We start from the raw sequence: 22295 nt of genomic DNA, 5'->3' as shown, positions 1-22295 counted from the left end.
CTGTTAGCTCATAATTATCTTCAGCAATGAGGGGTTCACAACTTTTGCTAGTTGGTGTAGCTATTATTTGTTTCTGGTGTATTTGATGGCAAAACCAATTTAATCAAAGTGAGGAAACAAATCAAAGTGTTGCTCTTGCAACACTTTACTCAACAAAGCTGAACAAAGGTTTATGCAACACTTCACATTGCCCATGCAATGTAGAACTAGTTTTTTTTTTCCTGTCTGATTTCTGCATTACAAGAGTAACCTACTAATCAAACAGTTCGTGGTAACGAACTGTAGTAAGGAGCGACCCGGCTCAATAGTAAACGAAACTCTAAAAAACGGAATTCCGATACTAAAAGATATATCAAAAGAATCGGATTTTTATGCTGATTTTAAATATATAAATTTCATCAAATTTAGTCTTTGTCATCGAAAGTTACGAGCCTGAGAAAATTTGCCTTATTTTGGAAAATAGGGGGTAACACCCCCTAAAAGTCATAGGATTTTTAACGAAAATTACACCATCGCATTCAGCATATCAGAGAACCCTATAGAAAAAATTCCAAGGTCCAATCTACAAAAATGTGGAATTTCGTATTTTTTGCCAGAAGACAAATCACGGGTGCGTGTTTATTTGTTTTTTTGTTTTTTTCCCCAGGGGTCATCGTATCGACCAAGTGGTCCTAGAGTGTTGCAAGAGGGCTCATTCTAGCGGAAATGAAAAGTTAGTGCCCTTTTTAAGTGACCGAAAACATAGGAGGGCACCTAGGCCCCCTCCCACGCTCATTTTTTTCCCAAAGTCAACAAATCAAAATTTTGAGATAGCCATTTTGTTCCGCATAGTCGAAAACCATAATAACTATGTCTTTGGGGATGACTTACCCCCCACAGTCCCTGGGGGAGGGGCTGCAAGTTACAAACTTTGACCAATGTTTACATACAGTAATGGTTACTGGGAAGTGTACAGACGTTTTCAGGGGGATTTTTTTGGTTTGGGTGTGGGGTTCAGGGGAGGAATCTATTTGGGAGGATCTTTTCTTGGAGGAGTATTTCATGGGGGAAGAGAAATTCAATGAAAAGGGCGCAGGACTTTCTAGCATTACTATAAAAAAAACAATGAAAATATAAACATGAAAAAGTTTTTTCAATTGAAAGTAAGGAGAAGCATTAAAACTTAAAACGAACAGAGATTATTAAGCATATGAAGAGTTCTAAAAATACTTTAGCATAAAGAGCGAGGTATTTAGGAGGAGATAAATACTTCGCTCTTTATGCTAAAAATTTTTTAAATAATTTCAACTATTTATTCTACGGCCTTTCTGATACAGGGGTCATTCTTAAAGAATTGGGATAAAACGTAACGTAAGTTACGTAAGTTATGTACGTTTGTTACGTAAGTTAATTCTTAAGTTACGTATATTTTTTTTACTAATAAAAACGTTCGTTAAAAATTAAAAGATCCAGTTGCCTTTTTGAGTAACCGAAAAATTGGAGGGCACCTAGGCCTCCTTCCCCACCCCTTATTTCTCAAAATCGTCTGATCAAAACTAAGAGAAAGCCATTTAGCCAAAAAAAGAATTAATATGCAAATTTTATTTTAGTAATTTATGTACGGGGAGCCAAAATCAGACATGCATTAATTCAAAAACTTTCAGAAATGAAATAAAAAAACAAGTTTTTTTAAATGAAAGTTAGGAGCGACATTAAAACTTAAAACGAACAGAAATTACTCCGTATATGAAAGGGGCTTTTCCTCCTCGACACCCCGCTCCTTGCGCTAAAGTTTGATTCTTTCTCGCAACTCTAATTTTTAAAACAATAAAAAACTTTAGCGTAAGGAGCGGGGTGTCGAGGAGGAAAAGCCCCTTTCATATACGGAGTAATCACACGTTTTTTTATAGTAAGGAGCGACCCGGCTCAATAGTAAACGAAACTCTAAAAAACGGAATTTCGATGCTAAAAGATATATCAAAAGAATCGGATTTTTATGCTGATTTCAAATATATAAGTTTCATCAAATTTAGTCTTTGTCATCAAAAGTTACGAGCCTAAGAAAATTTGCCTTATTTTGGAAAATAGGGGGTAACACCCCCTAAAAGTCATAGGATCTTAACGAAAATTACACCAGTAATTCCACCAGAAATTCCAGTAAAAAACGGAATTTCGATGCTAAAAGATATATCAAAATAATCAGATTTTTATGCTGATTTCAAATATATAAGTTTCATCAAATTTAGTCTTTTAAATGACTTTCAAACAGTTCTTGGTAACGAACTGTAGTAAGGAGCGACCCGGCTCAATAGTAACCAAAACTCTAAAAAATGGAAACCACTAAATCGCATTTTAATGCTGATTTTAAATATATAAGTTTCATCAAGTTTAGTCTTACCCATCAAAAGTTACGAGCCTGAGAAAATTTGTGTTATTTTAGTAAATAGGTGGGGAAACGCCCCCTAGAAGTCATAGAATCTTAACGAAAATCACACCATCAGATTCAGCGTATTCTACAAAAATGTGGAATTTTGTATTTTTTGCCAGAAGGCAGATCACAGATGCGTGTTTATTTGTTTTTTTGTTTTTTTTTGTTTTTTTTTCCCAGGGGTGATCGTATCGACCCAGTTGTCCTAGAATGTTGCAAGAGGGCTTATTCTAACGGAAATGAAAAGTTCTAGTGCCCTTTTTAAGTGACCAAAAAAATTGGAGGGCACCTAGGCCCCCTCCCACGCTAATTATTTTACCAAAGTCAACGGATCAAAATTCTGAGATAGCCATTTTATTCAGCGTAGTCGAAAAACCTTATAACTATGTCTTTGGGGACGACTTACTCCCCCACAGTCCCCATGGGAGGGACAACAAGTTACAAACTTTGACCAATGCTTACATATAGTAATGGTTATTGGGAAGTGTACAGGCGTTTTCAGGAGGATTTTTTTGGTTGGGGGAGGGGTTGAGAAGAGGGGGATATGCTGGGGGAACTTTCCATCGATAATTTGTCATGGGGGAAGAAAATCTCCATGAAGGGAGCGCAGGATTTACTAGCATTATTTAAAAACACAATGAAAAAATAAATATGGAAAAGTTCTTTCAGCTGGAAGTAAGGAACAGCATTAAAACTTAAAACAAACAGAAATTATTACCCATTTGAGGGGCTCACCTCCTTCTAATACCTCGCTCTTTACGTTAAAGTATTTTTAGTAATTTCAACTATTTATTCTACGGCTTTTGTGATTCTGGGGTCATTCTTAATGAATTGGGACAAAATTTAAGCTTTAGTGTAAAGAGCGAGGATCTGACAAGGGAGCAAATCCCCTCATATATGTAATAAAAACATGAGAATACAAAAGTTCTTTACGTAAGCTAATTTATAAGTACGTAAATCTTTTACTAATAAAAATATTCGTAAAAAATTAAAAGTTCTAGTTGCCTTTTTAATTAACCAAAAAATCGGAGGGCAACTAGGCTTCCTCCCCCGCTCTTTTTTCTCAAAATCATTCGATCAAAATTATGAGAAAGCCATTTAGCCAAAAAAAAAAAAAAATGCAAATTTCGTTTTAATTATTCCTCTGCGGAGAGCCAAAATCAAAACATGCATTGATTCAAAAACGTTCAGAAATTAAATAAAAAAAAAAACACAAGTTTTTTTAACTGAAAGTAAGGAGCGACATTAAAACTTAAAACGAACAGAAATTACTTCGTATATGAAAGAGGCTGCTTCCTCATCAGCGCCCCGCTCTTTACGCTAAAGTTTTTTACTGTTTTAAAAAGAAGAATTGAGAGACAGAGTCAAACTTTAGCGTAAAGAGCGGAGCGTTGATGAGGAAGCAGCCTCTTTCATATACGAAGTAATTTCTGTTCGTTTTAAGTTTTAATGTCGCTCCTTACTTTCAGTTAAAAAAAACTTGTTTGTTTTTTATTTAATAATTAAAAGGTTCCAGCTGTAGCCGCAACCCATCAAAAGACGAACCACAGCCCATAGTAGCCAAAAGTAAAAAATTCATTTTTTAAACAAAACTGCTAAATGAGAAAATTTGCCACTTGACAGTGATTCATGAATTGTAACTATTTTTCCTGTCCACCTTGAAAATAAAAGTTTTTAACGAAAAGAAAACTATGATGATTTTGACAAAAACTTAATTTCCCTCGAAATTGGCGTCTGATCAAAATGGAAACTGCATTGGAATCAGCATTGTCCAAAACCTAATACGGGAGAATTACAGTCCCGTACGTTGAAAAACCATTAAAATCCCTCTTTGGTATTTGTTACAATGATACATCTCCTTTTTTCCACCGGGGCTAGCAGGCTATAAGAATATCATAGAAACATGTTTAATACCTCATTTAAAGGAAATGACTACAACTAGTCGCTCTAGAAAGAGCCGGCTCGCTACATCGAGTCGGCTCTTTCTAAAAGGAAATTGCTGCATATACTGCATTCTATAATCAACAAAAAATAATTTTTTGAATTATAAAGATCTAAAGTAAATCATAACATGCTTGATGATGCGACAAACACCTATCTTTTGACAATATGATATTGCACAAACATACTTTGAACCTTACTTCCATGGGATATGGTTCCATATTTGACCAATTTTGCTGCTTTATTCCTGTGGTTCTGGTTTTAATTTTGTAATCTAATTGAAAAAGAACTGTAGGCTTTTTCCTGTATGTTAGATTAACCATAATTCCAGTGGCTGCACAGTGACAACTGCAACCTTGCAAAAGCCGAACATGGCAATTCTGTTTTTTTTTTCTTGTTTTATGAGCAGCTTGGCACTTTGAAAACATGTTGGACCTATAATCCAGTCTGAAGTTTCGAACCATCAGCCCCTGAGTTAATGGCCCCGCATGCTTCCACTTTGCCAACCTGCTCTTTCATTAATTGTTACCAAATGGGTTTATGAATATTAAAAGATGATCCATAGCCCATAGTTACCAAAAATAAAAAAACGCGTTTAAAAACAAAGCTACCTAATGAGAAAATGGCTATTTGACAGTGATTAAGAAATGGTAACTGTTTTTTTCCGCTAACCTTAAAATTAAAAGTTTATAATGAAAAGAAAACTATGGTGATTTAAAAGAACTTTATAACCATTCGATTCGGTGTCTGCTTGAAAAAAGTGCACCATTGAAATCAAAATGGTCAGAAACTTAGTACAGGAGAATTACTGTCCCCCACCTTGAAAAACAAGTAAAACAAAAAGGAAAAAAAACTAAAAAAGAAGAAAACTAAAAAAAAAGAAAAACTAACAAAAAATAAAAACTAAATAATAAAAAAAATATAAAAAAAGAAAAACAAAAAAAATTAATAAAAGCGAAAAAGAAAAAAAAACTAAACAGAAAAAAGACCAACACTAAGAAAAAGAAAAAAAAAAATCAAAAATCAAGAAAGAAAAAAACTAAAAAAAGAGAAAAAACGAAAAAAGAAAAAAAACTAAAAAAGAAAAAAAACAAAAAAAAGCAAAAGTTAGAAAAAAAACTAAAAAAGAAAAAAACCAAAAAACAACTACAAAATAAAAAAAATAAAAAAAGAAAAAAAACGAAAAGAAAAGACAAAAAAAGAAAAAACTAAAAAACAAAAACTAAAATAGAAAAAAATTAAAAATAGAAAAACTAAAAAATAAAAAAAACTGAAAAAAAGGAAAAATTAGAAAAATGTCATTAGAAATCATTAGAAAAATGCGGTGTAGATCTGAATACAGAATTTGGGGAGGGGAGGTGGGGTGGGGTTGGTTCGGTGGGAGGGATTGGAAAAAACTAAAAAAAGAAAAACTAAAAAAAATTAAAAAAAAATTAAAAAAATTAAAAAACTAAAAAGAAATAAAGAAAAAACAAAGAAAAACAAAAAATCCAAAACTAAATAAAACAAAAAACAGCTAAAAAGAAACTAAAAAAAAAAAATCACTGTACATTTATCACATATTCAATAATAGAATCTGTATTAACAGCTACAGCAGTACATTGGCTTTCATGCTCTCTTTCGAATTCGAAGGTGTTACAACCTGTTGCTGGGGTGCAAAAGAAAAACACTGACACCCCACGTGTTGCTGGTGCGCCACGCATTGCTGTGGCACGCAGCGCCACAACAACGCGTGCTGACAGACTAGTTTTAAATGAAATTGTTACATCTAGTCAATCAGATAGTCAAAATTGTTACAACTTTAATCAGATAGTGCCCCTTCTACAATCAACAAAAAACAATTTGCCGAATTCCAAGACTTTAAAATAAATGATACCATGCTTGATGATCTAACAAACAATTATCGTTTGACAAGATAATAGAACACAAATATTTTTTAAAACTTGCTACCTGTGTTTTATTCCCTTTTGTTCATCTATTAATATTCTAGTTTAGAAAGAGTTTTTTCCTGTGAATCAGAACATCATAAACAGATGTTTGATAGCTCATCTTCTATCTATATAAATTTTGCTAACCAATTCTGCTGTTTTATTCCCTGTGGTTCGTCAATTTTTTGAAGTATAAAAATCTAAAGTAAATCATAACATGCTTGATGATGCGGCAAACACTTATCTTTTGACAATATAATATTACACAAACATACTTTGAACCTTACTTCCATGGGATATGGTTCCATATTTGACCAAACCATGGACAGGACGTGCACCCTTCGGCTGAATATACTTTAGAGCCTTAATTTCGGAGGGAAACAATCTTTTAATGTGAATACCATGACATTCAGATGCATTTCAAGAGCAAAAAATGTACATGATAGTATTACAATGACGCTTTAGACTATATAAAAGATGTTATAGTCAGAAAACTTTTTTCATTAGGATAAAATATGCACAAAACTCCTTCAATGAAAGCAAATTATATTACAAATAATTTCTTTTCCAGTTATTGCAGCATTAAAAATGGAAATAAATTACAGTGAAATAAAATTTTTAACTGAAGATCTTTCAGTATTTCAGCAACCAAAGCATTCGGACTCCATTTTCATTATCCTTGGTATTAATTTCTTTTTTTACTGTTAAAAAAAAGAAAGTAAAACAGAACTGCTAAACTATGAATAATTGACGAATATAAGTATTAATGAACCAAAGGGGAAGGGCAAGGACCAACTTACAATATCTTAAGAACTGTCTGTGGATGGCAAGATATTCAGTTATATTAAAAATTTGTCCAAACTGGTGTAATAAAAAATTAGTGGGGCACAAACAGTGCTTTGTAGAGCCTTTCTCAGCAACACTTATCATGCTGCCCTTTTTATTTTGGCATACATACCATAAGTCTTTCAAATTTTTTTCCCTTGATCTTTCCTAGACTTAAATCCGTAAGTTTGAAGATTAGTTTTGTCTAAAATTTTGAGCATATGTGTAGGCACATTCTACAGTATATATAGTTTGTTGTTTTGTAGTTGCATTGTTTGCTTCTCTTAAATTCAGCTCATGTATATTGTAGACCAAATGAGTAAGGTAACACACACCTCCTAATATAAATTTTCTGACCCTTCTACCCTGGTAGAGGCAACGGTCTTTAGGATATTGGGAGAGGGGGTAAGTGTAAGAAACAAAAAATCTTCTAATATTATATAATCATTTCTTATATTGCAGCACTTAGATGGAAAGGCATTATTAGTGTATATAATTTTAGTTGTATGGTCAAAGACAAAACTGAGGGGTTTGTTATAAGGTAAGGGAGTAAAACTGATTGAAATGGGAAAATAACTGCCAATTTTAAATCTGGCGTTTCTTATAAAGAAGAAATAACCCCAAACAATTCGAGGTGTTAGTAGATGAATTTTCTCTTTTTTAGATGTAAAAGATCCAGTGTGCAAAAGGCCCAAAAATGAAAATGGGCTGTTGAAAGTAGCTCAAATTGATAAACCTGTAATACATGATGTAGTTGCAAGTCCAAATCCTAGTCGATCTGTGGCATTGCAAACACCATTTTCTCATCCCAGCAGTAATGCTCGACCTCTGAAACCAACTACCAAGGTATTTTCATTACATGCTTCCTTTCATAAGTGCAAATATTGACAATTCTTTCCATTCTTCAATAGTTGCTTGTAGCCTTGGATAAGGATCAACGAAGAGTAAATGAATTAAAATGTCCAATATTAAAAAGAACCTTTGTTACAAAAATATAAAATAGAATAAAGGGTAAATTAAATGCGACTAAGTGTGACGGTTCTATTCAAAGCTTTAAGGCTACCAGTATTAGTGCATTCTTCACCAAGAGCCCCAGCCAGGGATTTTCTTCAGATCATTGTTTCCTGTTTTCTGAACTTTTCTTTCTTTGGCAATGTTAGGCCTGCTATTAAACAGTTTTATGTAAACAAATTCATGATTGCATGAATCATCTTTTTATTATGAAAAGGACCTATCCCACCCTCTAAAAAGGACATAAAATATGACTAATATATTTACCATGTTGGAAGATTACTATGATACAGAATGATCAATATGTTTAATATGAAATAATATATATATATATATATATATATATATATATATATATATATATATATATATATATATATATATATATATATATATATATATATATATATATATATATATATGCTAATATAATATATATATATTTACTATATGATACTAAATAAATACCAACTACAGAAATTAGTATACCCCCCCCCTGATGCCACAGGGTATCAGTGAGCAGCCTCCAACCTTCCGTCAAGTGGGCTGCTGCGTAGATGTCTTCCAACTTTGGGATAAGACTTTTCTGCGGTTCGCTTTAGGCATTCCATAGAGTAACTCAGAACAGACAAAAAATTGCTCTGGAACAGTATGGGTTTCAGCTTTTTGGTAGTAGACCAAGCGGATACAAATTGAAAAAAGAAACACGGGCAAAAAATAAGCTAAAAACATATAGAACCAAACAGCCCAAGAGGACGTAGTTTTTCTTTGACAGTGTACTTGCCTGTGGAAATTAGAACTTGAATTTGTATGGACATAAAGCATTTCCAAGTTCAGCTGATGAGTTTTGCTTATTTATTTTGACAGTTTAATGTGGCAACAGAGACAGAAATGTATTCATTGCCCTAAAAATTTCAAAATTATGAAAGAAACCAAAGAAACTTGAGATGCGTCCAGGGAAAAATGTATTTTCCCTTGGTATTTTCACTGTAAATTCTTCCACCACCAAGGCGGTTTTTCTGAGAATAATAAATATGCAAATATACTTAACAAAAACATAGGCCTACATATTTCTGAAATAACAAATATACTTAACAAATATATTTAAGATTTTCACTGTATGTAAGATTTCAATTGATGATTTAATCCCAGAAAACTGAAGACTTCTTACTGAATATTGCATATTTTCCTTGAGCCAACATTAAAAATAATATAGTATTCAGCTTTCTGAGAATATTATGGACTACAAATAAAGCTTTATTAATCAATCTCGATGTGTCTTTGCTTTGGTTGGCCTAATAAACCTTGTGCTATCTATTAAAACCCTCAGTAAATACCTAACAATAGAATTCATGTACCTGAAAAGGAAAATGGGTACTTGTATGATATACCCCGACCTAATATTTTTCATCTAAGTAGCTGTTGCTTTGAAAAGCTGTACGAAGAGACCGAGAGTTGCGTCCAAGTCAACGGAAAACGGAGCACGACATTCAATATCAAAACTGGCGTTCGCCAAGGGTGTGCCGCCGCCCCGGAATTGTTCAATTGTGTGATAGACTATGTGATGACAAGAACTACAAATCGCCTGCCCTTTGGTCTGCAGTTTGGAGATCGCATTCTGACGGATGCGGACTTCGCAGACGATCTTGCTCTCGTTGCCGACTCAATCGACCAGCTGACCGACGCTCTGGAAGTCCTGAAGGAAGAGGCAGCAAAAGTGGGGCTGAAAATCAACTGGCTCAAAACTAAGATTATGGCAATTGAACCCCCAGGTCCAGTCTCGCACCCTGATACCATAACTGTCTGCGGAACACTTGTTGAAGTCGTTAAAAACTTCACTTACCTCGGCTCTGTGCTGTCCAATGATGGCTCCGTAGACGAAGAGGTATGCAGCCGAATATCGAAAGCCTCTTCCATCGTCGGTAGACTCAACAGTCTATGGAGAATGCCGTACATCTCAAGGCGTACGAAAATGCGAATCTATAACGCATTCGTAAGCTCCGTCCTGCTCTACGCGGCGGAAACCTGGCCCCTCAAATCAACCATCCTTAAAATGATAGACGTCTGTCAGACGAAACAGCTTCGCCGGATCGAGGGATTCCGGTGGGATGATTGTGTAAGCAACGCAAGGTTGCTTACTCTCACCTCCCAGGTGCCATTCTCCGTCCAGATAGCGCAGAGGTCTCTCAGATGGTTCGGACACCTCCTACGAATGCCGACATCAACGCCAGCCCGAATAGTGTACGACTTCGACCCAAAAGCCCATGGCTGGTCTCGCCCGAGGGGCAGACCTCGGACAAGGTGGAAAGGCAGCCTCGACAAATTCTTGGTGATGGCCAACATTGCTGTCGACGAGGCGCCTCATTTAGCAGCAGACCGGTCCGCCTGGAGAAGTCAAGTTGCGAAGCTCTCTACGCCGCACCCCATGCGGCAGGAGCCTTAAGTCAAGTAAGTCAAGCTGTTGCTCTGACGCTCAATCCTGATGAAATATACCTAAGTATCATAAAAATATAATACTTTAGAAACAGATTTGGGCTATATCTTTGCAGATTAGGGGGGTGGGGGTAAAGTGTAGCGAGTCTGCATGCCTAATGTGTTAAATACAATTATTCTGCCTATTCTGTTGTAAACTTTTGAATGTAAGTCTTGGAACAGGAAACATGAAACCTAATTTTAATGCAATGTGGGTTAATTTTGTCTTTGAAATTTATAATGGAATCTAGAAGCCTGAGTTGGACACGGGTTTCTGGAATTTATGATGCTCTTTCCTTTGGAAATAGTAATCAGAAAAACTATATAATAACAGAAAGTAGAAGTGGGACAATTTTAATATAGTAGAACGTATTTCTAAGAACCTTGGAAATAATTATATATACGGATTTCTGAAGTGTTACAATTATTTCCTCTCCTACAGTACTTCTGCAAAGTTCTTCCCTTGTGTTTTTTTTTCAGACCATGTATATAAACTTTGTAGAATAAATGAATAGTTTATAATAAAGACAGTCTTCTTCTACCGCCTACCGCGTGAATCCTTAGCTCTGAAGGATTCGGCTGAATGCTTACCAGTACACGCATACCAATGTTAAATGATTATGAATGTAAACCAGACACCACCAGAAAGAAGTAGCAAAGGGTTTACAATGTAATAAGAATTGTTTTTTAACTTAATACCGCCAAATTCTTTAAACCCCCCCCCCCTAATGTGGAAATATGTAGCCTAAATTATATAGTTTCCATCTATTCTGACACTTCTCTTTGTCTTGTTTCACGCTAAGCTGAAAGAAAGTAACGAAAAAACCGGTTTTGTGTTGCGTCAATAAATGAACAACTTGAGTGGTCGGGGGTATATCCTACAATTACCACAAAATGTTATCAAATAATGCTGCGTAACTGGTTGCTACTTATGTTTTTAGGATATTATGCTTCTATATTTGATATGTATTAGGCTAGTGGTAAAATTTATGATTTGTTGTATTAATCTGATGCAAAAGCTAGGATCATTGGTTTAAAAACCGGTTTCATAACCTTTGATAAAAAATTGCAAACTAAACGGACCTGACATTTACAATTTCAGTCCCAGGAATTGGCATACATTGTGCAGTCTCTTTGTGCAATCTCTTTTCATAACGTTTGGTAAAAATTGCAAACTAAACGGGCTTGTCATTTACAATTTCAGTTCCAGGAATTGAAATACATTGTGCAGTCTCTTTGTGTAGTCTCTTTTCATAACCTATGACACAAAATTGCAAACTAAACGGGCCTGTCATGTACAATTTCAGTCCCAGGAATTGAGATACATTGTGTAGTCTCTTTGTGCATTCTCTTTTCATGACCTTTGATAAAAAATTGCAAAATAAACGGGCCTGTCATTTACAATTTCAGTCGCAGGAATTGAAATACATTGTGCAGTCTCTTTTCATAACCTTTGACAAAAAATTGCAAACTAAACGGGCCTGTCATTTACAATTTCAGTTCCTGGAATTGAAATACATTTTGCAGTCTCTTTGTGCAGTCTCTTTTCATAACCTTTGACAAAAATTGCAAACTAAACGGGCCTGTTATTTACAATTTCAGTCCTAGAAATTGAAATACATTGTGCAGTCTCTTTGTGCAGTCTCTTTTCATAACCTTTGATAAAAAATTGCAAACTAAACGGGCATGTCATTTACAATTTCAGTCCCAGGAATTGAAATACATTGTGCAGTCTCTTTGTGCAGTCTCTTTTCATAACCTTTGACAAAACATTGCAAACTAAACGGGCCTGCCATTTACAATTTCAGTCCCAGGAATTGAAATACATTGTGCAGTCTCTTTTCATAACCTTTGACAAAAAATTGCAAACTAAACGGGCCTGTCATTTACAATTTCAGTCCCAGGAATTGAAATACATTGTGAAGTCTCTTTGTGCAGTCTCTTGACATAACCTTTGACAAAATATTGCAAACTAAACGGGCCTGTCATTTACAATTTCAGTCCCAGGAATTGAAATATATTGTGCAGTCTCTTTGTGCAGTGTTTTTTTCATAACCTTCGATAAAAAATTGCAAACTAAACGGGCCTGCCATTTGCAATTTCAGTCCCAGGAATTGAAATACATTGTGCAGTCTCTTTGTGCAGTCTCTTTTCATAAACTTTGACAAAAAATTGCAAACTAAATGGGCCTGTCATTTACAATTTCAGTCCCAGGAATTGAAATACATTGTGCAGTCTCTTTGTGCAGTCTCTTTTCATGACCTTCGATAGAAATTGCAAGCTAAACGGCCCTGTCATTTACAATTTCAGTCCCAGGAATTGAAATACATTGTGCAGTCTCTTTGTAGAGTCTCTTTTCATAACCTTTGACAAAAAAATGCAAATCAAACGGGCCTGTCATTTACAATTTCAGTCCCAGGAATTGAAATACATTGTGCAGTCTCTTTGTGCAGTGTCTTTTCATAACCTTTGATAAAAAATGGCAAACTGAACGGGCCTGTCATTTACAATTTCAGTCCCAGGAATTGAAATACATTGTGCAGTCTCTTTTCATAACCTTTGACAAAAAATCTCATATTGTACTATTTTCATAGTATATTGGAATTTCATTATTAAGAATTTCATATTAGTACTATACGTTTTTATTTTTATACCTAAAGTCTTTTCTCCGTCCAGAATTCTAGCTTCTTCCGTGCCTCAGGAAATCTCCCAGCTAAGCAAAACTTTGATGTAGTTAACGATTGATATAATTATTAAACTATCCAAAAAAAGATCAGTGATTTACTTTCTATGGTTGATATTTTTCAGTTCAAAAATTCTGAATTTGGCTCCTAGCTTTTAACATTCGTCCAAAAACCACTCCTTTATGAATATTAATTAAAAAGCTACAAGACAAGTTTTTCAAAGACAAGTAAAGAGCCCCATTAAGCCAAGAATGAGCAAAAATAAAGTCAAATAATCTTCCAAGCGCAAAATTACCACAAATCAATATCAATAAATAGATGAACCTAAAAAAGAACAGAAATTACAATAAATGACCGAGTCAAGCTCAAAACGAGCCAAAAATAACATGAGTAGGGCTGATAACTCCTATTCCTTCGCAAGACCAGAACACGGTTTGTGCTTTACTGAAAAAAAAAAGACCAATGACCGTCGATTGTCAGTTTATTGGACATATACTGACATTTCTTCTTTAAGTTTTTGATTATTTTTCATTTATGAAAATAAGAAAGGTGAAAGCATTTCAAACGTGTTTTGTTTTTAGTGAAGCGCAAATTGTGTTCCGGTCTCTTTTTTTTCTACATTTTATCTTCCTTTTTCCTAAATTAAATAAAAAAAACTAGTTTTTTAAACTGAAAGTAAGGAGCGATATTAAAACTTAAAACGAACAGAAATTACTCCTTATATGAAATGGGTTGTCCCCTCTGCAATCCCTCGCTCTTTATGCTAAAGTTTTTAATTGTTTTAAAAAGTAGAATTGTGGCAAAGAATAAAAACGTGATCTGTCTTCTGGCAAAAAATACGAAATTCCACATTTTTGTAGATAGGAGCTTGAAATTTTTGCTCTAGGGTTCTCTGATACCCTGAATGCGATGGTGTGATTTTCGTTAAGATTCTTTGTTTTTTAGGAGGTGTTTCCCCCTATTTTCCAAAATAAGGCAACTTTTCTCAGGCTCGTAACTTTTGATGACAAAGATTAAATTTGATGAAACTTATATATTTAGAATCAGCATGAAAATTTAATTCTTTTGATGTATCTTTTAGCATCAAAATTCCGTGTTTTAGAGTTTCGTTTACTATTGAGCCGGGTCGCTCCTTACTACAGTTCGTTACCACAAACTGTTTGGAACATTTTTTTTTTTAACGATTTCCCCATTCGTACGATTCTCCATCCATTAATTTACTAATTCTCATTCTAGCTACCCACGGCGGCAAGGGGCTGCTCCCATTCATTAGGCCTATAACATAACACTAAACTACAAATTTACAATGCACTTACATTTTTTACTTTAAAATACTTTCACTTTTCTTAAAACACTTTAAAACACTTTTCACTATATTTACATAAATAAAAAAAAATTAAACAACACAACACTTTTTTTATACATCACATTTCAGCACATTCTACTCTCGCTGGGCCTTGCACTATTGGGTAGCTACAACAATCCTAAAAAAAAAATTCCCAAAAATCAAATATTTGACAATCCAGGCGAATCGTATCCCCTTAACATATAAAATAAATTCCAGATATTTTAAATAAATTTCAAACAATCATTGAAAAACTGACTTCGAATCTAAACTTTAAACTAAAAAAATTAATACAAAATCATATACTATTTCTATATTCCCTAAAAATATATTAAATCTTAAACCCCATATAAAAATTCTAACCAAATATCGAACTCTAAATTCAAACACTTAATTAAAAGTTTGAAATATTTAAATTTAAAATTAAGTTTAAAGAATAATATTTTACATTATACTAGAATTAATTTAATAAAACTTAAAACATTTTATGCTAAAATTAAAAACTTCCTTTTCTATCTTCTACCTAAACCCTTATCATAAAATCAAAAAGTAAAAATTATACAAATCTAAAGGAAGCATTTGTTGTCGTATAAATTTTGAAAATAGCTCGTTCGATTGGAAACTGAAAGTGCCCTTTTTAATAGTCGAAAGTCATTGAAGGGAAACTAACCCCCATCCTATGCCCACCATTTCCCCAAAAATATCCAATAGAAATTTGAGATAGTCATTTTGTACAGCGTATTGAAATATCCGGAAATTATGTCTATGAGGATCACAACCCCCACCCCCATAGACCTCAGGGAAAGAGTTGTAAGTTGTGCTCTGGGGGCATAAAAGGTATATAAAGAAAGGGTGATCATATAAATTTAGAGGGGAGTTTTTGGACTGTCAGAAGTTCTATTGCCCATTTTAAGATACAGAGTTATCAGAGGGTGGACACCCCCCCCAAACCTTGCATTTTCCTGAAATGCATCTGACAAAAATTTTGAGATGGTCATTTGTTATCGTAGAAATTTCGAAAAAGGCTTGTTCGATTTGAATTTGAAAGGGCTAGTGACCTTTTTATTAGTCAACAAGTGATTGAAGGAAATCAATTACCCTTACTCCCATCAATTTCCAAAATACATATAATCAAATTTCAGATAGCCAATTTGTTCAGTGTAGTTGAAACATCTGGAAATTAATACATAAACTGATAAATATTCCCTAAAGTATTAATAATTTTTGATTTATTAAAGTTAAAAAAGTTAAAACATTTTAAACCGAGTCAAATAACCGAGTCAAACTCATAACGAGCTAAAATGAATACGAGTAGGGCTGACAACTCCCATGCCTTCTCAAGACCAGAACATAATTTGCACTTTACTGAGAACAAAATACATTTAAAATGTTTTCACTTTGTTTTTACTTGTTTAAAACGTTTTCACTAGATATATGAAGGGGGGAAGTCTTCCCCCGTGTACTCTCAAATGCAGCGCGAGTGTCTGGTGCTCTTCTTAAGGGTAACAAGAGATTAGAGGGCAAGCAGCCCCTCTCCAAGACCCATTCACTTTCTAAATGCATTAAGTCAAAATTTGAGACTGCCATTTTGTTCAGCATAGTAGAACGGTCCAGCAACTATGTCTTTAGGGATATTAGGCATGTTAACCCCTCACAATTGTGCAATTGGCCCATTATGCTTCCAAACTAAATTTTGCTTTAAAATAAATCAAAAGGCATTGTGTTTATGGTTGCCAAATAGACACCTCAGCAAGATACCGAGAACGACTGGGGGTATTAAGTTGAAACTTTCGGGGATACTACTAGTATTACTTCTGCTCTTACAGTTTAAATAAATAAAAATGGTGTAAGTGTATCCAGGTTGTCAAAGAGCATAGATAGAATCTCTTGAGACTTACAATAAATTTTATTTTTCAGGTCAACTTCAGAAGCTATAAAATGAAATTAAAAAAATACTGTTTGTGTCAGGATTAAATTTAATTATTGAATTAAATTTAATTATTGAAAAGTGTCTCCAACGTACAAATAGCAACCGATACTACACAGTCTTATAGAAGAAAACTGAAAATATATTTAATACTATTTTTTACCATGAAAAAGACTATGTCAATAAAAACAAAATTAAAAGATAAAAATCATATAAATCTGAAGCCTTAATCCTTTAAACCCTATACTTTTTCTCATCTCTCCTTTTCTTTTTTTCCTTTTTAACAACACATACTTATCCACTAAGACACAAAAACTATTCCGTCCTGCTTTAGATCAAACACTTCCTCAATTTTCTCACACTTCATAATCCTTACCCTTTTCCATTTTGTTTCCACACGATTTATCAGATCATAATCTTCTTTCTGCTTTTCTTTTTGTTTCCACGCGTAATAACAAAAATATTTTGGTAATAACAAAATATATTATACAAATTGATATTGTTAAAGTACACTATTGTACTCATATAGGCCTCATCATCTACTTTTAGGTACATAGCTATCTATATTTTACCTGTAACACTTGCTAATAGCTTCCTCTGGTCTCCTTTGGGAATTGTGTTCTGGTCTTGAGAAGGCATAGGGGTTTTCAGCCCTACTCATGTTGATTTTTGCTCGTTTTGAGTTTGACACGGCCATTTATTGTAATTTCTATTCGTTTTGAGTTTCATTTAATTATTGATATTGGTTTGTGGTCGTTTTACGCTTGGAAGATTATTTGACTTTATTTTTGCTCATTCTTGGCTTAGGCTAATGGAGCTCTTTACTTTTCTTTGAAAAACTTGTATTGTAGAAAAAGTCTTTTAAATTAATTTATGTTCGGTTTTTATTGACATAGTCTTTTTCATGGAAAAATAGTATTATATATCTTTTGAGTCTTCTTCTATAAGAATGCATAGTGTGGGGTGCTATTTGTAAGTTGGATTAACTCTTTCAACAGTTTTTAATCCTTACACAAACAGTATTTTTTAATTTAATTTTATAGCTTTTGAAGTTGACCTGTAAAATAAAACTTAATATTTTCCCAAAAGATTCTGTCTATGCTCTTTGACAACCTGGATACATTTTCATTCTTTTTATTTATTACATCAAAAAAACTATTTTTTTTAGCTGAAAGTAAGGAGCGACATTAAAACTTAAAACGAGCAGAAATTACTCCGTATATGAAATGAGTTGTCCCCTCCGCAATCCCTCGCTCTTTACGCTAAAGCTTTTAATTGTTTTAAAAAGTAGAATTGTGGCAAAGAGTCAAACTTTAGCGTAAAGAGCGAGGGATTGCGGAGGGGACAACTCATTTCATATACGGAGTAATTTCTGCTTGTTTTAAGTTTTAATGTCGCTCCTTACTTTCAGCTAAAAAAATTAGTTTTTTTTTAAGTAATTTCTGAACGTTTTTGAATTAATGCATGTTTGGTTTTGGCTCTCCGCACATAAATTATTAAAATGAAATTTGCATATTAATTCTTTCTTTGGCTAAATGGCTTTCTCTTAGTTTTGATCAGACGATTTTGAGAAATAAGGGGTGGGGAAGGAGGCCTAGTTGCCCTCCAATTTTTCTGTTACTTAAAAAGGCAACTAGAACTTTTAAATTTTAACGAACGTTTTTATTAGTAAAAAATATACGTAACTTAAGAATTAACTTACGTAACAAACTTTAATAACCTTATATTTTTATTATGTATACGAGGGGGTTTGTACCCTCGTTAATACCTCGCTCTTTACACTAAATCGTAAGTTTTGTCCCAATTCTTTAAGAATGACCTCTGAATCAGAAAGGCCATAGAATAAATAGTTGAAATTACTAAAAATACTTTAGCATAAAGAGCAAGGTATTTATCTCCTCCTAAATACCTCGCTCTTTATGCTAAAAGTATTTTTAGAACCCCTCATATGCGTAATAATCTCTGCTCGTTTTAAGTTTCAATGCTACTTATTCCTTTCATTTGAAAAAACGTTTTCATGTTTATTTTTCATTGTTTTCTTATAGTAATGCTAGAGAATCCTGCGCCCTTGTCATTGAATTTTTCTTCCCCCATGACAGATTCCTCCAAGGAAAGATCCTCCAACATAGCCCCCTCTCCTCAGCCCCACCCCCAAACAAAATAAAATCCCCCTGAGAACGCCTGTACACTTCCCAATAACCATTACTATATGTAAACACTGGTCAAAGTTTGTAACTTGTAGCCCCTCCCCCAGAAATTGTGGGGGAGTAAGTCATCCCCGAAGACATAGTTATTATGGTTTTCGACTATGCTGAACGAAATGGCTATCTCAAAATTTTGATCCGTTGACTTTGGGGAAAAAATGAGCGTGGGAGGGGGCCTAGATGCCCTCCATTTTTTTTGGTCACTTAAAAGGGGCACTAGAACTTTTCATTTCCGTTAGAATGAGCCCTCTTGCGACATTCTAGGACCACTTGGTCGATACGATGACCCCTGGAAAAAAAAAAAAAAAAAAAAAAAAAAAAAAAATAAACACGCACCGGTGATTTGTCTTCTGGCAAAAAATACAAAATTCCACATTTTTGTAGATAGGAGCTTGAAACTTCTACAGTAGGGTTCTCTAATCCGCTGAATCTGATGGTGTCATTTTCGTTAAGATCCTACGACAATTAGGGTGTGTTTCCCCCTATTTTCCTAAATGAGGGAAATTTTCTCAGGCTCGTAACTTTTGATGGGTAAGACTAAACTTGATGAAACTTATATATTTAAAATCAGCATTAAAATGCGATTCTTTTGATGTAGCTATTGATATCAAAATTCAATTTTTTAGAGTTTTGGTTACTATTGAGCCGGGTCGCTCCTTACTACAGTTCGTTACCACGAACTGTTTGATCTAAATTGTAAGAGAAGAAGTAGTACTAGTAGTATCCTTAAAAGTTTCAACTAAATACCCCCAGTTTTCGATATATTGCTGAGATGTCTTACTGGCAACCATAAACACAATACCTTTTTATTTTTTTCTTAGCAAACTTTAATTTCAAAGCATATTGGGCCAATTGCATAATTGTGGGGGGTTGACATGCCTAATATCCCTAAAGACATAGTTGCTCGACCGTTTTACTATGCTGAACAGAATGGCTGTCTCAAAGTTTTGACTGGATACGTCTGGAAAATGAATGGGCTTGAGAGAAGGGCTGCTTGCCCTCCAATCTCTTGTTACTCTTAAAAAGGGCACCAGACACTCGCGCTGTAATTGAAGTGCAAGGGGGAGGACTTCCCCCTTTATATATCTATTAAAAACATTTTAAACAAGCAAAAACAAAGTGAAGACACTTTAAATGTATTTCGTTTTCAGTAAAGTGGAAGTTACGTTTTGGTCTTGTGAAGGCATGGGGGTTGTCAGCCCTACTCATGTTCATTTTTGCTCACTTTGAGTTTGAATCGGTTATTTGACTCGGTTTAAAATGTTTTGACTTTAATAAATAAAAAAAATATTAAAACTTTAAGGAATATATATCAGTTTATGTATAATAAACTGACAATCCACAGTAATTTTTTCAGTAAAGCACAAATTAGGTTCTGGTCTTGAAGGTATGGGGGTTGTTAAAGCCTAATTTCTGGAACTTTAACTACACTGAACAAAATAGCTATCTCAAAATTTTGATGAGATGTATTTTGAAAATTGATGGGTGTGGGGGGGGATTTATTGCCCTCCAATGAGCTGTTGACTAATAAAAGGGCACGAGCCCTTTTAAATTCCAACCGAATGAACCTTTTTCCGAAATTTCTTCGACAATAAATGAACATCTCAAAATTTGTCAGATGTATTTCAGGAAAATGCAAGTTTTTTTTGCGGGGGGTGGGTATCCACCGTCCGATCACTCTGAATCTTAAAAAGGACACTGGAACTTCTAACATTTCAACGAGCCCCCTCCAAAGTTTATACGATCAACCTTGCTATATATACCATGGCATAGGGCATAACTTACAACCTGTGCCCTGGGTTATAGGGGGGGGGGCAGGGTTTGTTATCCTCAAAGACATAATTTCCGGACCTTTCAATTACGTTGAACAAAATGACTGTCTCAAAATTTCTATTTGGTGTGTTTGGGGAAATGGTGGGTGTGGGAGGGGGTCTAGTTGCCCTCCAATCACTTTCGAATATTAAAAAGGGCACTGGCCTTTTGAATTTTCAATCGAACGAGCTATTTTCGAAATTTCTACGGTAACAAATGACCATCTCAAAATTTCCATCAGGTGATTTTCAGGAAAATGCGAGGTGTGTGTGTGTGGGGGGGGGGTGTCCACCCTCCGACCAGTCTGAATCTTAAAAAGGTACTGGAACTTCTGGTTACCAATCCAATGAGCTCCCTCCAAAGTTTATACTCTCTCTCTCTCTCTCTCTCTCTCTCTCTCTCTCTCTCTCTCTCTCTCTCTCGATCACCCTTTCTATATATGCCTTATGTGCCCCCAGGGCATAGCTTACAACCCTTGCCGTGAGGGCTCGGGGGGGGGGGGGGCAGGGTCGTCATCCTCAAAGATATAATTTTTCAACCTTTCAATTACGCTGAATAAAATGGCTATCTGAAAATTTTTATTGGATGTGTTTGGGGAAATGGTGGGCGTGGCAGGGGGTATAGTTGCCCTCCAGTCACTTTAGACTATTAAAAAGGGCACTTGCTCTTTTAGTTTCCAATCGCATGAGCTGTTTTTGAAATTTCTGCGGCAACGAATGATCATCTAAAAATTTCTATCAAATGCATTTCAGGAAAATACGAGGTTTGGGGAGGCTGTATCCACCCTCAGATAACTCTGCATTTTAAAAAGGGCACTAGAACTTCTTATTACCAATCCAATGAGCCCTTTCTATATAAACCTTAAATGCCCAGGGTATAACTTACAACCCTTGCCCTGAGGGCTCTGGGGGATGGGTCTGTCATCCTCAAAGACATAATTTCCAAGTCTTTCAACTACGTTGAACGAAATCGCAGTCTCAAAATTTTTATTAAGTTTATTAGGAGAAATGGTGGACACGGGAGGGGCGTTAGTTGCCCTCCAATCAGTCTCCCCTTTCAATTTCTAATCGAATGAGCTCTTTTCGAAGTTTCTACGACAAAAAATGGCCATTTCAAAGCTTTCATCTGATGCATTTCGGGAAAATATGAAGTGTGTGCGTGGGTATGGGGGGGTACCCACCCTCCGATCACCCTGAACCTTCAAAAGGGCACTATAATTTTTCATAACCAATCCAATGAGTCCCCTCCGAAGTTTATACGATCACCCTTTCTATATATATACCTTGTATGCCCCCAGGGCATAACTTGCAACCCTTGCCCTAAAGGCTAGGGGGGTGTCTTCCTCAAATACATAATTTACAAGACTTTTCAACTACGTTGAACAAATGGCTACCTCAAAATTTAAATTGGATGTGTTTGGGAAAATGGTGGGAGTTGGAGGGGGGTTTGTTACCCTCCAATTACTTCCGACTATTGAAAGGGCTTCTAGCCCTTTCAATTTCTAATCGAATGAGCTTTTTTTGAAGTTTCTACGACAGCTCCATCGATACATAGTACCTTGGTCTAAAAAAAAAAAAAAAAAAAAAAAAAAAAACATCATGCCCACATCGCTCTATACATAGGCAGGGCTATTGCGCTGCCTATGATTGCTGATTGCATTTTATAAGGCTAGTCAAAAAAATTAAATTTGTTAGCCTAGTCCAAATTACAATTCCAAATGAGGATTTACAATCGACTCT

The 22295-nt window shown here is 34.8% G+C and overlaps 1 protein-coding gene across 2 annotated transcripts in view; it reads left to right on the top strand.

Moving 5' to 3' along the window:
• The window catches only part of LOC136041207 (zinc finger protein ZFP2-like), a gene marked incomplete at its 3' end in the record, with an annotated part of 100807 nt that overhangs the window by 12810 nt on the left and 65702 nt on the right, over nucleotides 1–22295 (top strand). For both annotated transcript variants that reach the window (XM_065725785.1, XM_065725784.1), the window contains 1 exon segment: nucleotides 7766–7947. In XM_065725785.1, the coding sequence (XP_065581857.1) occupies nucleotides 7766–7947 (182 nt within the window).

This window comes from Artemia franciscana, unplaced genomic scaffold (assembly GCF_032884065.1).
Source record: "Artemia franciscana unplaced genomic scaffold, ASM3288406v1 PGA_scaffold_1179, whole genome shotgun sequence".
NCBI classification, from domain to species: Eukaryota; Metazoa; Arthropoda; class Branchiopoda; order Anostraca; family Artemiidae; genus Artemia; species Artemia franciscana.
This window is presented reverse-complemented; position numbering and strand designations above follow the sequence as displayed.